Genomic DNA, 15,454 nt, shown 5'->3' with positions numbered 1-15,454 from the left:
CTGCCACGAGGAACCTCTGAGGTGCCAGGCTGGCATTGTACCCAGACTGGGGATGCCCTGTGTCAGGTGGGACCCTCTTAGAGGTGAGTTGAGCGTTTGGGGGGGTCCTGGGGTCACGCGGGGGGGGGGGGGGGGGGGGGGGGGGGCTCGGGTGATCAGGGTTCCATTTTTAAATGGTGCCCGATCGCCTCCTACACGGAGGAGTTCTGGCAAGCGGAGCCCTTCGGGGCAGGAAACGGGACAACATGCTTCCTCGGTGGGACATTCCCGGATTGCAACAGAGTCCCGTTCGTTAGCGTGGCCTTTCTCGGTTCTGCGAGCACCGTGAAACACCCAACTAAACGGGCTTTACAAAGGACACTGTTGCAATTTGTTTAGATTGTGCCCCTAAAGTTTAGCTAGTTAAGGGAACTAGAAAAATGAAGAGAAGTGTCCAAGAAGTCTGGAGTTCAGTGAACAAAGTTCAAGGTATTGTTCAGAAGAATTCAAAGTAGAGTGAACAAAGTGTTCTGAGTTAAAGAGACAATTGCAGTAACCAGGGGCGGGATACTCCAGTCCCACGGCTGCATGTTTCCCAGACGGCGTGCTGTTCGCTGGCGACACGTTTCTCTAATCCCACAGCTTGTCCGTGGGATTTCCCACTGAAGCCACTCCACACCGCCGGGTAACCCACAGGCGGGGGGGGGGGGGGGGGTACGCTGCTGGCGAGTAAAGGGAATCCAAACAGCCTGAGAATTCCGGCCTAGATTTAAAGTGGGACACCAGCCTCTCAAAGTTAAAACGGACGATTTTAATACAATCTGGGAATTGAGAATGAAAGAATTTTGAGCCGTTTGCACAGCAGTCAAGGCAAAGAAATCCGAACGGGGTTTGGTGTAAAATCATGGACTGGATTGATTGTTAAAAGTGGTGGAAAACTTGGTCTGGATTTTGGAATGCAAACTGCTGAGAGGAAGCATAATTATAAGATAAGATTTCAAAGTGTTTTGGGGAGTGAAGTTCAGAAACTCTCACATGACAATCATCTGGGGGGATTTTGATGAGACATCCACATTCACTTGGGGTTGAGAGAGGGGACCTTGGGAATTAAGATATAAGGTGTGTTAATCCTAAAACCTGTGTGGAATTGTTAAACTAAGGGGGAAGTAAAGGTTATTGTAGGATAACCCAAATTTTTCATGTTTAATAAATGTTTTTTCCTATTGTTAAAAATAATTAGCGACTCTGTTCCTCCATGTTTTATAAATAAAAAGTTAGTCTTTTGAGCCAAAGTGCCATTCTGTGATCTGCCCATCCCTGTATATCAACTGGGATTGTAACAATGGGAACATAAGATCACAGGAGCAAGAGTAGGTCATTTGGCCCAGAGTCTGCTCCATCATTCAATAAGATCATGGCCCAATCTGGTTGTGGTCTCAGTTCAATTTTCCCCACATAAAGGTCCCACATACAATCCTCACTCGCTGTTGGGTAAATTGATCTCAGCTAGTATAAGGGTGCTAGATTTGGAATCAGTTCATGACAACAAGGAAAATGTATTTAATGTTGATAAATGTTCCAACGGTAGGGGTGGGAGGAATATGCTTTGGCTCCAGTATTACAATTTCTGCCTGCATGCTATCCCGCAAACGCATAGAGAGACGTGTCAACCTATTGCGGCACGGTAGCACAGTGGTTAGCTTCATAGCGCCAGGGTCCCAGGTTCAATTCCCGGCTTGGGTCACTGTCTGTGCGGAATCTGCACGTTCTCCCCGTGTCTGCGTGGGTTTCCTCCGGGTGCTCCGGTTTCCTCCCACAAGTCCAGAAAGACGTGCTGTTATGTAATTTGGACATTCTGAATTCTCCCTCTGTGTATCCGAACAGACACCGGAATGTGGCGACTAGGGGCTTCTCACGGTAACTTCATAGCAGTGTTAATGTAAGCCTATTTGTGACAATAAAAGATTATATTATTATTGTTAATATTGACCTATCGTCAACCTGATTCCCACTAGCTTTCCTCGTACTTTTTCCTCCAGTGATTGTGACTGTTTTAAGTTCCTTCCTCTCTTTTGCATCTTGAATTTCATTTATGGTTTCTTTAAAAATTCCCAATCTGGCCTGCATTAATCTTTGTAGCATTGCTCGACTTTTCTTTCAATTTGATAAGGAGGGAAGAGAGGGTTGGTTACTTCCCCTTGTGACAACCCATACGCTTTCAGATGCATGTTTTCTTTCGTGTAAAGTCCCTCTGAGGCCAAGGTGGGCTGTAAGGCCAAGGTGGGCTGGAGAGCATCCTGAAAGAGGGCCACCTGGTTTCCCCAATTATGACATCCAAGAAATGCTGAGGTGACCTGGGACTGCCATGGGAAGAACAACTGAGGTGCAACGGGTAAATAGGAAGCTAACTGCAGTGGGTGCTGTGTCAGCCACTTTCCTGTTTGGCAGCTCGGGACACATTAGTGCAAAGAGGAAATGGCGGCCAGGGATTGCAACTCCAGGACTAAATGTTTGGATGGGATGAGAGAGACCTACATAGCGGAGGCAGAATTTAAAAGACTGCACGTTTCCACCTGGTCCCACACCTGTGTGGGAAGTAATGAGTGCGCTTGTAACTGCAGAAGGAGTCTCTTTGCTGAACCGACTATTTAAAGTGAAAATTACCTTTTTATTTGAAATATCCTTCACCTGTTAATTAATGTTTGAATAATGCTGATTTTAGAAGGTTTGTCACAGTAAAGTGTTTAAAAAGGGAAATCTTATAAAGCTGTTTCTTTGCATTGATTTCGTGAAGATTAATTTATTTTAGAAAAGGACATCAGCCTGCACAGAGATTGTAACGCCCTTGACACTCAGCGTCTTCGCAAATCAGTGAATTCCCCACCTATATTTGGGGAGGGGTTACTGTTGACCAGATACCTAACCGTACAAATAAATAACTGTGTTTACAAGAACAGGTCAGAGGCTAGGGATTCTCACACTCCCTCACTCATCAAGGTGCGTCCACCATCTACAAGGCTCAAATGAGTGGTGGAATACAAGTACAGTCTCTTCAAACCGGCAGCGTTGGGACCAAGGCTATGCTGGATTTCGCTGGATTCCGGGCCAGGCACTTTGGGCAATGGGTGATTCAGTCAATCCGGGTTATGGAGCGTACGGAGTGCAAGAGGCCAAGTGGATACAGTCATGGAGTACCTCGTTGAATTGTCCAGGTAATTTAAATTAAGTGAAGAAAAATGTATGGCACATTCAAAAAAATGTCCCGTTTTCGGACAACTTGGTTTTGAGCGTGTGTACCGGTACTCACCACTTGTCTTGACACGCCTCAAGAAGCTCAAAACCATCCAGGACGAAGCAGTCCACTTGACTGGCTCCCCATCCAACACCTCCACTCCCACTGACACAGTGACAGCAGTGTGTACAATCTACAAATTGCCCTGCAGCACCTTCCAAACCCATGAGTTCCATCACCTCAATACACAAGGGCAGCAGATGCATAAGAACACCACCACCTGCAAGTTCCCCTCCAAGTCACGCACCCTCCTGACTTGGAAACATATTGGTCGTTCCTTCACTGTCCCTGGAAGGAAGTCCCTACCTTACTGCCCTGTGGAACCAGATGGGTTACAGTGGTTGAAGGTGGCGGCTCACCACGAGGCGATTAGGAATGGGTAATAAATGCTGATCTTTGCCAGCAAGGTTCTTATCCTATGAATACGTTAAATAACATGCAAGTACTGCATTAACCATCTTGGGGTCTAGGGTCCTCCTCCTTTCCATATTGAGATGAAATCCCATCTCCTCTCTGTTGGATATCATATTTGGTATGATAGGTTAACCTTGTTACTCGAGCAGTTTAACTTAAGATGAACTGGCCTTGAATGAACAGCTTCACTCGCCTGGGGTCTGAAGCAAGAGATTTAAACAAAAAAATCATACTGAGGCAGTTAGGGATTACTCGCCCGAGTTGAGAGGTGTGGGAGTAGAAGCACGTTGTCTGGGCGGGGTAAAGGGAAGTTTCACTTCCATATGCACATGATCTATGAATGCTAGACGGTTGGAGGCAACAGGGTTTAATAAGTGGGAAAATGTTCCCTTCCCGACCACTGGGACCCCTCGCTAAACGCACCCGCCCCCTTCCGCCACCGCCCACCTGTGGTTTCTTCTTGGTCGCTGAGGGGCACGAGGACATTGTGGTATTTCCGCAGGTGAACATTCCTGCTGCCGCTCTGAGAGAAAGTCTTGCTGCAGATATTACACCGGTACGGCTTCTCACCTGTAATTCAATCACACATCTCTTTACGATCCTGTCCTGCACTTCTGTTTTTGTGCTATTCATTGACAGCAGATTCCACTGAGCATGGCGCTCTCCGTACGCAAGTAGTTCAATGCCCCTTACTCAGGTTGGTGAAACGTGGAACTCGCTAGCACGGAGTTGTTGCAGCGAGCAGTGAAGATACATTTAAGGGAAGGCGAGAGGCATGTGGGGGAGAAGGGAATGGAGGGTTCTGTATTGGAGTGGGAAGAACGGGAGGAAGTCCAAGAGGAGGATACGGTCAGAATGGACTGCTGGGTCTGTGCTGTACATTCTACATAATTCAATGTCCCTCTCCCCCATCCCAGCAAGTTAAAGCTGCAGCATGAAGCCAGAAGGGGTTTGGTGTGGTGAGGACATGGACATTAGCAAAGTTATGGAGTGGCTGAAGTTTACAGAGTGTGGAGGATGGGGCACTGGTTCGGGCAGTACCGAACGGTTAAAGTTGATACTTTGACCCGATTGCGTTTAAAAAGGTATCAAAGGCACAGATGAAAGCTTCAGCAGCTGATGGGATGAGTTAGAGATGATGGTGGCTAATGTTTTTTTAAAATATTTTTATTCTCCTCCTTTTTCATTTTCTCCCAACTTTCCACACAATAAACAATAATCAGTAATTATTTTAAATAAATTTAGAGTATCCAATTCATTTTTTCCAATTAAGGGGCTGGTTTAGCTCACTTGGTTAAATCGCTGGCTTTTAAAGCAGACCAAGCAGGCCAGCAGCACGGTTCGATTCCCGTACCAGCCTCCCGGGCAGGCGCCGGAATGTGGCGACTAGGGGCTTTTCACAGTAACTTCATTGACGCCTACTCGTGACAATAAGCGATTTTCATTTCATTTAGCGTGGCCATTCCACCTAGCCTGCACATCTTTGGGTTGTGGGGGTGAAACCCACGCAAACACAGGGAGAATGTGCAAACTCCACACGGACAGTGACCCAGAGCCAGGATCGAACCTGGGACCTCGGCACCGTGAGGCTACAGGGCTAATCCACTGAGCCACCGTGCTGCCCCAACAATAATCAGTAATGAATGTAATGTCAATCCCCATATCAATAACAACGATCCCATCCTCCCACCAAAGCCCAGACATTATCCTGCATGTTAACATAAACAAATGACAAAAAGGAATCAGGAATCACCCATCGTCACTAATAACACATAGTCCCCCTCCCCCCAAACCTCCCAGTCACCATTATAACATACAGTCCCCCCTCCTCCCAGCCCCCAACCCCCTAATGTTCAATGTGCATAATGCATAATGACTAACGCCCATGAATTGTGGAACCCCTCCATCCTTCCCCTCAGTTCAAATTTGACCTTTTCAAGCGTCAAGAATTCCAACAGGTCCCCCCGCCACGCCAGGGCACAGGGTGGAGAGGTTGATCTCCACCCTAACAGGATCCGCCTTCGGGCGATCAACAAGGCGAAAACTACAACATCTGCCTCCACGCCTGTTTCCAACCCCGGCTGGTCCGACATCCCGAATATGGCCTCCCGGGTCCAGTTTCACGTGGACCATTTTAGAGATTTACCCCCCCCCCCCCCCGGCAATGTTCACACACATCTACTACCCCCTCAAAGAGCCGGATCATCCTCGCCCTTGTACGGTGCGCTCATACACCATCTTCAGCTGTATCAGCCCCAACCTCGCGCACGAGGTGGAGGCATTCACTCTCTGGAGCACCTCACACCAGAACCCCTCCTCCATACCCTCTCCCAACTCTTCCTCCCACTTTGCCTTGATCCCTTCTAACGGCGCCTTCTCCTCCTCCAAAATAGCCCCATAAACCGTCGATAGTACCCTCTTCTCCAGCCCCCCTGTCATCAGCACCTCCTCCAGCAATGTGGAAGCCGGCTCTACTGGGAAGCTCTGTATCTCCTTTCTGGCAAAGTTGCAAACCTGCATGTATCTAAATATTTCACCCTGCTCCAGCCCATACTTCGCACCCAGCTCCTTCAATCCTGCAAAATGACCCCCAAGAAACAAATCTTTTAGTGTCCTAATTCCTTTCTCCTCCCATCTCCAAAAATTTCCATCCCACCTCCCTGGCTCAAATCTATGGTTCCCCCAAATCGGCATTTCCCTCGACCCTGCCCCCAAACCGAAGTGCTGTCGAAACTGCTTCTAAATTCTCAATGATGCTATTACTACCGGACTCTCTGAGTATCTCCCCGGGGCCGTTGGGAGCGGAGTAATAATCCCGACCCCCTACCCAAACTCTCCTCCATTCTGACCCATTGGGAGTCAACCCCTCTGGCCCAGCTCCGTACCTTCTCCACATTTGCCGCCCAGCAATAATACATCAGGTTCGGAAGACCCAAACCCCCTGCTTGCCTTCCCCTCTGTAGCAGCACCTTTCTAACTCTGGTCACCTTCCCTCCCCATATGAACGAGGTAATTAACCCTTCAATCTCTCTATAAAATCGGCAGGCTTTGAAAAATAAACAGGAATGGTAGCAGCATGTTCATTTTAACCACCTGTACCCTACCCGTCAGTATGATGGTGGCTAATGTTATACAGGTGCAAGTAGGTGGTTTCATTGATGGAGGACATGGGGTTGAACGGGGTGATCAGACTGCCAGCACTCTGGTCGAATCTGAGGTGGCGGCGAGAGGGGCAAAGTTTAAAGTGGGATAGCTTTGGTCTTCCCAAATTTAAGTGGAGGAAAATGCAGCTGGTCGAAGGTGCGAGGCATTTCTGGACGGATAACTCAAGGTGGGCACCTACATTTTTCACTATCTTGCAATTTAGCGAGACAAAAATAACAGGAGCCTGAGGAACAAGGATAGGAGGAGCAACAAGGGTAAAATCAGGAACATGGAAGGAGGACGAGAACGAAGGAAATGAGATCATGCTAATTATTTCCCGGTAACAGGGCATTCTTCCCAAGTGCCTTGAATCTCGGAGGCAAAAGCAGTTCCTCTTCCCGGTTAACGCCTTGCTAATCTCACAGTAATCGCGAGCTCCATACCTGAGTGTATGACCATGTGCTTACGAAGACTGGAGTATTCTGTAAAACAGCGCCCGCAGCTTCCTGTTTCACAAACAAATGGTTTCTCCCCTAACAAACAGAAAAACACAGCAGCAAATTATACTTGTCCAGAAAGGGATCTTTTAAAAATGCATTATTTCATGGGATATGGGCGTCGCTGGCAAGGACAGCATTTGTTGCCCATCCCTAATTGCCCTAGCACTGAGTGGCTTTGCCAGGCCATTTCAGAGGGCCAGCCACATCGCTGTGGGTCTGGAGTCACATGTCAGCCTGACCGGGTAAGGGCGACAGATTTCTTTCCCTAAAGGAAGGGAACCGGATGGGTATTTATGACAATTTTTTTTACATTAAAATTTTTCCAATTAAGGGGCAACTTAGCGTGGCCAATCCACCTACCCTGCACATCTTTGGGTTGTGGGGGTGAGACCCACGCAGACACGGGGAGAGAATGTGCAAACCCCACAGAGACAGTGACCCGGGGCCGGGATCGAACCCGGATAGTCAGCGCCGTGAGGCAGCAGTGCTAACCACTGCGCCGCCGTGCCGCCAGTGTCGTTAAAAACATGTTGGCGTGCTAATGCCAATTACCAGTATGAATTCGCATGTGGTTCTTTAGGTTGCCGGCTGTTGTAAACTTCTTTCCACAGTCGGCCTCAGGGCAGATGTAGGGCTTCTCCCCGTTGTGTGTCCTCATGTGGACCTTTAACCTCTGAAGCACATAGAAGCTCTTCCCGCATCCCTCCTTTGGGCAGGTGAAGGAGCGATCATTCCTGTGTGGAAAGATGGGATTTACTTGGTGGATGGAAAGAACTACATGAAGACTGTAAGAGAGAGTGATGTGAATAATTGCAGGTACAATCCTTGAGAGCAGGAAAATAATGCAGAGTTTGATTGGAAAAGCAGAGCGCATGGGAGAGACATGATTTGAGATCATATTCTTCTCCAGGTTCTGCTTTTCCTATGCTCCCTGCTCCAGCTCCTCCAATCACATGTTCCCTCATGATCATAGTTCCCTCATTAGCATAGTTTAATTTAATAATCTTTATTGTCATGATGTGGACTGGGGTGAGCACAGTAAGAAGTCTTACAACACCAGGTTAAAGTCCAACATGTTTGTTTCAAACACTAGCTTTTGGAGCGCTGCTCCATTCACCTGACGAAGGAGCAGTGCTCTGAAAGCTAGTGTTTGAAACAAACATGTTGGACTTTAACCTGGTGTTTTAAGACTTCTTACTTTATTGTCATGAGTAGGCTTCCATTAACGCTGCAATGAAGTTACTGTGAGAAGCCCCTAGTCTCCATACTCTGCCGCCTGTTGAGGTACACAAATGTCCAATTCACCTAACAACACGTCTTTGGACTGTGGGAAGAAACCGGAACACCCGGAGGAAACCCACGCAGACACAGGGAGAAAGTGCAGACTCCGCACAGACCCAAGCCGGGAATCGAACCTGGGACCCTGGAGCTGTGAAGCAACAGTGCTAATCACTGCGCTACCGTAATCGCCCAGTTCCCTCATTATCATAGATTCTTATGATTGGAAGAGCAGCAAGGGCAGGAGAGCGGGTGGGAACCTGTTATTGGAGCAACTGGAACAGTGAGCATGAGAGAGACAACAAAAATACTTGTACACAAGTTGGAGAGAGAGAGAGAGAGAAAGAGGTGGAAACAATTCTCTTCAAAGCAGAACCATAGAGCGTGAAAGTCAATGGATAGTTGACTCCTTTTTACCCCCTCCCTTTGGAATTTAAAAAAAAATCTGATGATTTCTATTGTGGGGGGAAGGTGAGGAATTTTTCGTGGGCAGACACTGCCGATGGGACACAATAAAGCGGCTCTTTTAAAAAAAAAAGATTTATATACAGTCCCTTAACTTCTGCTGTATAAGTGTGTGGCGGTATACAGGTTTCTTCAGCTACCATCATGCGCCTGTTTTCTGCTTTAAAAAAATGTTTTGATAGTGTAGACAAAGAGGGCGGCACGGTGATGCAGTGGTTAGCACTGCTGCCTCACGCTGCCGAGGTCCAGGGTTCGAACCCGGTCCCGGGTCACTGTCCATGTAGAGTTTGCACATTCCCCCCGCGTCTACGTGGTAAAATCCTGCATTGGAGACCGAGAATGAGAATGCAAATCCCTGCTTCGGGAAACAGCTCGTTTTCTGGCTTAAATCCTTTAGCTGTAGAACTCAAACAACAGTCCCCGAGAAAACCACGCACGGAGCACACCGGGGGGAGGGATATATATATATATATATATATATATATATGTTGACCCCTGCTCCCAACCGCATGCAAAGCCATGGTGTGTGGCCAGGAAATAAGATTTTGAACTCACTTGTGTGTTTTCAGGTGATACTTCAGGTGTGCGTGCCAGAGAAAGGTCCTGCTACATCCATCGTAACAGCACTTGAGGGTCTTCTCACTTGGTGGAGGGGCGTGCTGTAGATCGGGTGTCAGGTCCTCCTTACAGCTGGATGCGTTGCTGTTGTTTGTGGACCCTCCTGCGAACCCAAAGCTCAGATCAGAACCGCAGCCTTGGGACACGGACACCCAGCGGACGGGCAGATTGTTGCAAATGCAACAGGAGGGTGGTGGTAAATTGCAACAGTGGGGACTCAGTGGCCACTAGACTGGATTGTGAGGGGCAGCCAATAATAAGAGGCACCTGGGGGCTCCGCTGAGCGATGAAAGTCCCGAGACAGAAATGCAAGGTTTTTCTTTCTCTTTTACGTCTTAAGAGGAAACATTAAAAAATAAACTTTTGGGGAGAGGGATGCAGGGTGAAAAGACCAAATCCAAGGTTCAATGTTGAAAAAGGACCCTGGTTTGATGCGGCCGTGGGTCACTGTCCGTGTGGAGTTTGCACATTTCCCCCATATCTGCGTGGGTCTCACCCCCACAACCCAAAGATGTGCAGGGTAGGCGGATTGGCCATATAAAATTACCCCTTAATTGGAAAAAAAATTGGGTACTCTAAATTTATTTCTATAAAAAAAAGAAAAAGGGGGCCTGCCATTGACAATGAGCGATTCGGGCACAGCAGCAGTAACCCCCAATGTGGAATCGCCCCCTAGGCACAAACGACTCTTCCTGCAAGGGAGAAACTGGAGTGCGGCCCACACCTTAAGCAAGTCTGCATCCCCCAGGAGAGATGGGATGCAGCGGGGTAGGGGTGCGATTTGAGCAAATCAGCCAAGTGACAGCAGAAACAGGAGAAGATGTGCTAGAGAGAACAGGGTGTTAAAAATAACCGTATCGCGAGCGACGCCAAAATAATAACAGCCCGAAAATCTGAAGCTAAAAACAAAAAATAAATTCATAGTGCTCGTACGGGATGCAATAACTGCATCGTTGGGAATGGGTGGGGTGGGGGAGGTTTAAGTAGCAGCATATGTGACAAAAAAAAAACCTTTTGAATCCTTCACCAGTTCTGCCCTGGTCGCAGCTACGAGACTGTCATGCGCCAACTCTTGCACTCGGAGATACCATGGGGCGCTCCCATCCGCGTTTTCACTGGGAGCAGCTGTGCTCTTGGCATCAGGTGCCTCAGCTCGAATCGGCACCGCAGGGTCAGAGGCAGAGGGGTCACCTGGAAAAGACAAAGATAAGCTCATATATACACCACCTTTCTCAGGTTTCCTCAGAGCACTCTGCAGGCAGTGAAGTACTTATTGAACTGCAGTCACTGTTCAAGTGTTGGAAATGCAGCAGCCAGTTTGCACACAGGAAGCTCCCGCAAACAGCACTATGACAACGACTGGGTAGTCTGCGTTTTGCGTGTGATGTTGATCGAGGAATAAACCGTGGCCTGGACGCCGGGGAGAACTCCCTTCATCTTCTTCAAAATAGTAGATTTCTGTGACATTTGTTCGAGAGCCGATGGGCCCTCTCATCCTAAAGAGACTCTGCCCCGGGGTCGACTGACCCCCCCCCCCCCCCCCAAACTCGACCCCGGTGCAACGTCCACGTTTGGGAATCAGGCAAACAACAGTCAAACAGCCTGATGAGGATCATTGTTAAGGCCTAACTGGTTGAGATTGCAGACAGCTGAACAGTCTAGTAAGAACTACTGTCTTTAGGAATCAGAGGAAATCACGGGGTGGAGGAGTGGGATATTAAAATCATATTTTCTGCTTTCAATAAAAATTTGCTAATTGCAAGTTTCCCTATTTAAGTGTCCCCAAACCTCCAGGCGAGAGGGTTTAATGAAAGCCTGTCAGAAACAGAAATCACTTCCAGCCCAGCTGCAGGCATTTGTTGCAATCTTATTACGCAAGTGAGTTTGAAAACTATACAGCAACTAATTGAAACAAACAGGCCTTTATACTAACACAGGACAGAACTGGACTTTCACATCCTGGCAATGAAGCTGGGTGAGAATGGGCTGATTGTGATTGGAGACACAGAGTGCTACATAAAGGGACAGATACCATGGCACATGTTTGTGCAACAACTACTGCAGATCCTTTCATCTAACCCCATCAACATATCCTCCTATTCCTTTCTTTTAAATGTGTTTATCTAGCTTTCCTTGAATGCATCTACATGATTCACCTCAAATACTTCTTAGAATAGAATCCACAGGGCAGCACGGTGGCGCAGTGGGTTAGCACTGCTGCCTCACGGTGCCTCAGTGACCCCGGGTCACTGTCCGTGTGGAGTTTGCACATTCTCCCCGTGCACCCAATGGAGTTGCCGATTGCAACTCTGCAGGGCACAAGGAACTTCTCCCCACCCCCCCTCCAAGGGTCCAACCTCAGACACGTTGTCTGCGTGTAAACATATCCTATGTATGGTAATGGCGGGAAATCTAGGTTCCAAAAAATCAGGCTTCATCTGAGCAATCCACAACAATCGATCCATTTGAATGGAACCAATTATTGATCCAGTGAGCGTCAGCCCACCGGATCACACAATTCTAAGTCCCAGTTCCAGTACGGGCAAGTATCAGAATCCTAATCCCCAACCCAACATATATACATTCCATAGGCATAAACGAAATACAAAATTAAGCTGCTTATGTTCGAATACAACGGTTGAAAGACATATAGTACAAAGAAAATAAATTATTTTTTAAAAAGCTTTCAGATGTAAGCTGTATATAGTCTTTGGTCGCAGCGCCCGTACACTGTTCCTGCATCCAAGCACCGCCTTAGTTCCTTTTTCCAGTCGGTAAGCTTTGTCGTGAGGATGGTTAAATAGACAGCCATGAGTAAAATGCTTATTATAGTCTGGTGCCACAGGAGTTGAACCCAGAGGTGTATCCCAGAAGTCCTCCCACCAGGTAGTGACTCTGATCTCACTGATGTTTCTTTTGATTTCCTCAGTTTGTTGCTCCACTTTGATGGGGGGGTCCTGTGTGCGCGCTGCGGCCAATTGTGTCCGAATTTGCTGCAATTTCTCTGGCAGAAGTGTCATACCCGTGTCACATTTTTCAAAGTACTCTCCCAGAGTCTGCCTGAGTTCCTTGCTGGAGTTCATCACCACTTTCTTTCTCCTGTGTCTATCGACTAGTTCAATCAAACCTATGCTAGCAGGGATGTGTGGCCTGATGCAGAGTGTGGTGTTGCACGTTGACGCCCCACCCTGCATTGTTTTAGCGAGGTCTTGACACAGTATTCTTCCTCTCCTCTATATGCTACTCTGGTGACATCACTTTCCAGATTGCGAATTTCACGGGTACAATTTAAATCAGTGCTTGTCCTGAATCCACACGGTGGCGTCCCTGGGGGATTCGATAAGAAGTGATCTAGTTGTTCCGAATTCAAAGCCACCAACCTTGTATTCTCCAACATCCAGCCTGAACCTGAATTAAGAGGGCAGTCACCCCACCTGACGGCCAGTATTCAAGTGGGTGGACAGACATCTGGCCTGGTTCAGTAAATTGGGCCATAAACCAGATGTCTGTAACATGAGGTGAACAAACTACGTAGTTGCAACTAGGACTGTCAAGGGAGTTGTGCAAACTCTGGAGAGGGAATTCAGTGACAGCTGGACCCCTACCCACACACCCGTGACAAACCCGTGGGGAAGAGAGTGTGTGTTAAAAATGCACCCACAAGAAGATCACTTTCAGTGGTTTTACAGGATATTGACAGGAAGGGTCCGAGACGGACCCTTTAGAATTCAGGTTGGGGCATGTGGTGTGCTATCACCCAGCCATCTTAGTCAACCTCCACCACGAAGCAGAACATATCCTGGGTCCCGATTTAATGTGGAAATGTAATCTCTCTTTCAACCCAGCTGCATATGGTTGATGGCCCAGACAAGTGAGGCCCTGCAGAAGTAGCCACTACATAGACTGGATTTCCACCATCAGGGAGTTATGGATAAAACCCACCGACATGATGGATGACCCGGGGGCCCAGAGAATCCTCGCAAAGCCACACACAGGCATTCGCAAGCCACAAACATGACTGTGGCCGGATGACAGGGGACGTCACTGTAGAAGGCCCCGATCTAAAACCCCAAAGACAGTATGGCTTCCCCAAGTAAGCAGAGGGGAGGTAGCCAAAGTAATCAACAGTTTATTGCAACAGGGAGTCCTGCGTCCCCTTGCCTCCACCAATAATTCCCCAGTTTGGCCGGCAAGAAAATCGGATGGGTCGCGGAGGCTGACGATCGATTACCAGGAACTGAATCTAACCACCCCGATTCACTGCCCCACAGTAGCGACCAGCCCCAAAGCTACGATGAGGCAAGCCCCACACGCCAAGTACTTCACGGTGTTGGACATCAGCAATGGCTTGTAGTCGATTTCCCTAGACCAGCAATGCCAGTAGAAGTCTGCCTTTACCTTTCAGGAGCAACTATATACTTGGACGTGCCTGGCTAAGGACTTCCATAACTCAGCCTCCACATTTCACCAGAAACTCACAAAGGGTCTGACGGGTTTTGAAAACCCAAATGTTTGGTTCAGTAAGTAGACGATCTTCTTCTCCAGATCGGAATCCCCCCCCCCTTTATTTTTTAATGGGATGTGGGCGTTGCAGGCAGGGCCAGCATTTGTTGTCCTTCCCTAATTGCTCTCGAACTGAGTCAACCACATCGTTGTAGATCTGGAGTCACGTGTAGGCCATACCAGGTAAGGACGGCAGATTTCCTTCCCTGAAGGACATTAGCGACACCAGATGAGTTTTTCCGACAATCGACAATGGTTTTATTATCATCATTAGACTTTTAATTCCAGAGTTTTCATTTAATTCAAATTTCACCATCTGCCGTGGAGGGATTTGAACACGCTACCCCAGAGCATTACCCTGGGTGTCTGGATTACTCGTCCAGTGACAATACCAGTAGGCCACCAGCGGGAAACATCTTAAATCGTTGGAAGATCTGCTGAACCTCCTCACTATGTTCGGCCTAAAGATTATCCCCAAGAAAGGCCAGATTGAGATTACAGGTATTGTACTTGGGGACAGTAGTGACAGAGGGGAAGCGAGGAAACAGATTGAATCTGTAACATGTCTTCCCCTGCCAAAGGCATGAGCTCGTTGTGCTCTTTTCTAGGCTTGGTGGGGTACTGCCAAAACCACATCAACGCTTTCGCCACCAAAGCCGTTCCCCTTTCAGACCTCCTAAAGAAAAATGGAATGGACCAGGCACTACCGCTGTCTCAGAGCAAAGACAGGCCCGAGCGCAGACCCCAGCAGTGCAAGTACCCAACCCAGCCATCCCCTTTGCGCTGGAGGTAGTGGCCACGGACAGCGCACGTGTAGCCGTACTTCTGCAAGAGCGCCACAGGACAAAAGTTGGGGGAGGGGACCAATACTGGGTGAGGTGTTTTTGAGAGGAAGTGGATGGGGGGATTCTGGGAGGGGGGGGGGCTTGATGGTAACAACAGGACAGGGCAGACCAAGCTCAGTGGGCAGAGCCTGGAGTTACGAGGATGGAGGATGGAAAAAAAGGGGCGGGGGGGGGGTGAGAGACCCCCGGTTAGGATTGTACATAGAATGTGATGGGTTTGTTGGAGGGAGGTTTTTCAGGGTCACCTTGGGGGTAGTGCTCGTGAACTTGGAACCAGGGCCCCAGGAAGCCATTTTCAGGAGGTAGTTCGCCTTCGCCTCGCTGATTGCCCGGAGGGGTGTGGGGGGCTACTTAAATTTCTTTCACTCTCAGGAAGGTGAAGTCTGAGCTGAAGGGGATGAAGGAAGGGTTTCACA

General features: G+C 48.3%; 1 protein-coding gene across 12 annotated transcripts in view; it reads right to left on the bottom strand.

The window, feature by feature from the left end:
• znf410 (zinc finger protein 410) overlaps positions 1–15,454 on the bottom strand; it is a 78,966-nt gene that overhangs the window by 48,808 nt on the left and 14,704 nt on the right. For 11 of the 12 annotated variants that reach the window (XR_005457473.1, XR_005457470.1, XR_005457472.1 and 8 more), the window contains 5 exons: positions 10,702–10,881; positions 9,628–9,793; positions 7,882–8,063; positions 7,273–7,362; positions 4,133–4,255 (listed from right to left, as the gene is read on the bottom strand). Coding sequence is in view for 3 of the 12 variants with exons in the window: in XM_038773957.1 (XP_038629885.1) it covers positions 4,133–4,255; positions 7,273–7,362; positions 7,882–8,063; positions 9,628–9,793; positions 10,702–10,881 (741 nt within the window). In the remaining 9 variants the exon portion in view is untranslated. The remainder of the gene's footprint in view (positions 1–4,132; positions 4,256–7,272; positions 7,363–7,881; positions 8,064–9,627; positions 9,794–10,701; positions 10,882–15,454) is intronic. The other variant, XM_038774005.1, reaches the window with a different exon arrangement.

This window comes from Scyliorhinus canicula, chromosome 2, assembly GCF_902713615.1.
Source record: "Scyliorhinus canicula chromosome 2, sScyCan1.1, whole genome shotgun sequence".
Taxonomy (NCBI): domain Eukaryota; kingdom Metazoa; phylum Chordata; class Chondrichthyes; order Carcharhiniformes; family Scyliorhinidae; genus Scyliorhinus; species Scyliorhinus canicula.
The sequence above is the reverse complement of the archived record's forward strand: the minus strand, read 5'-3'. Positions and strand labels throughout refer to the sequence as shown.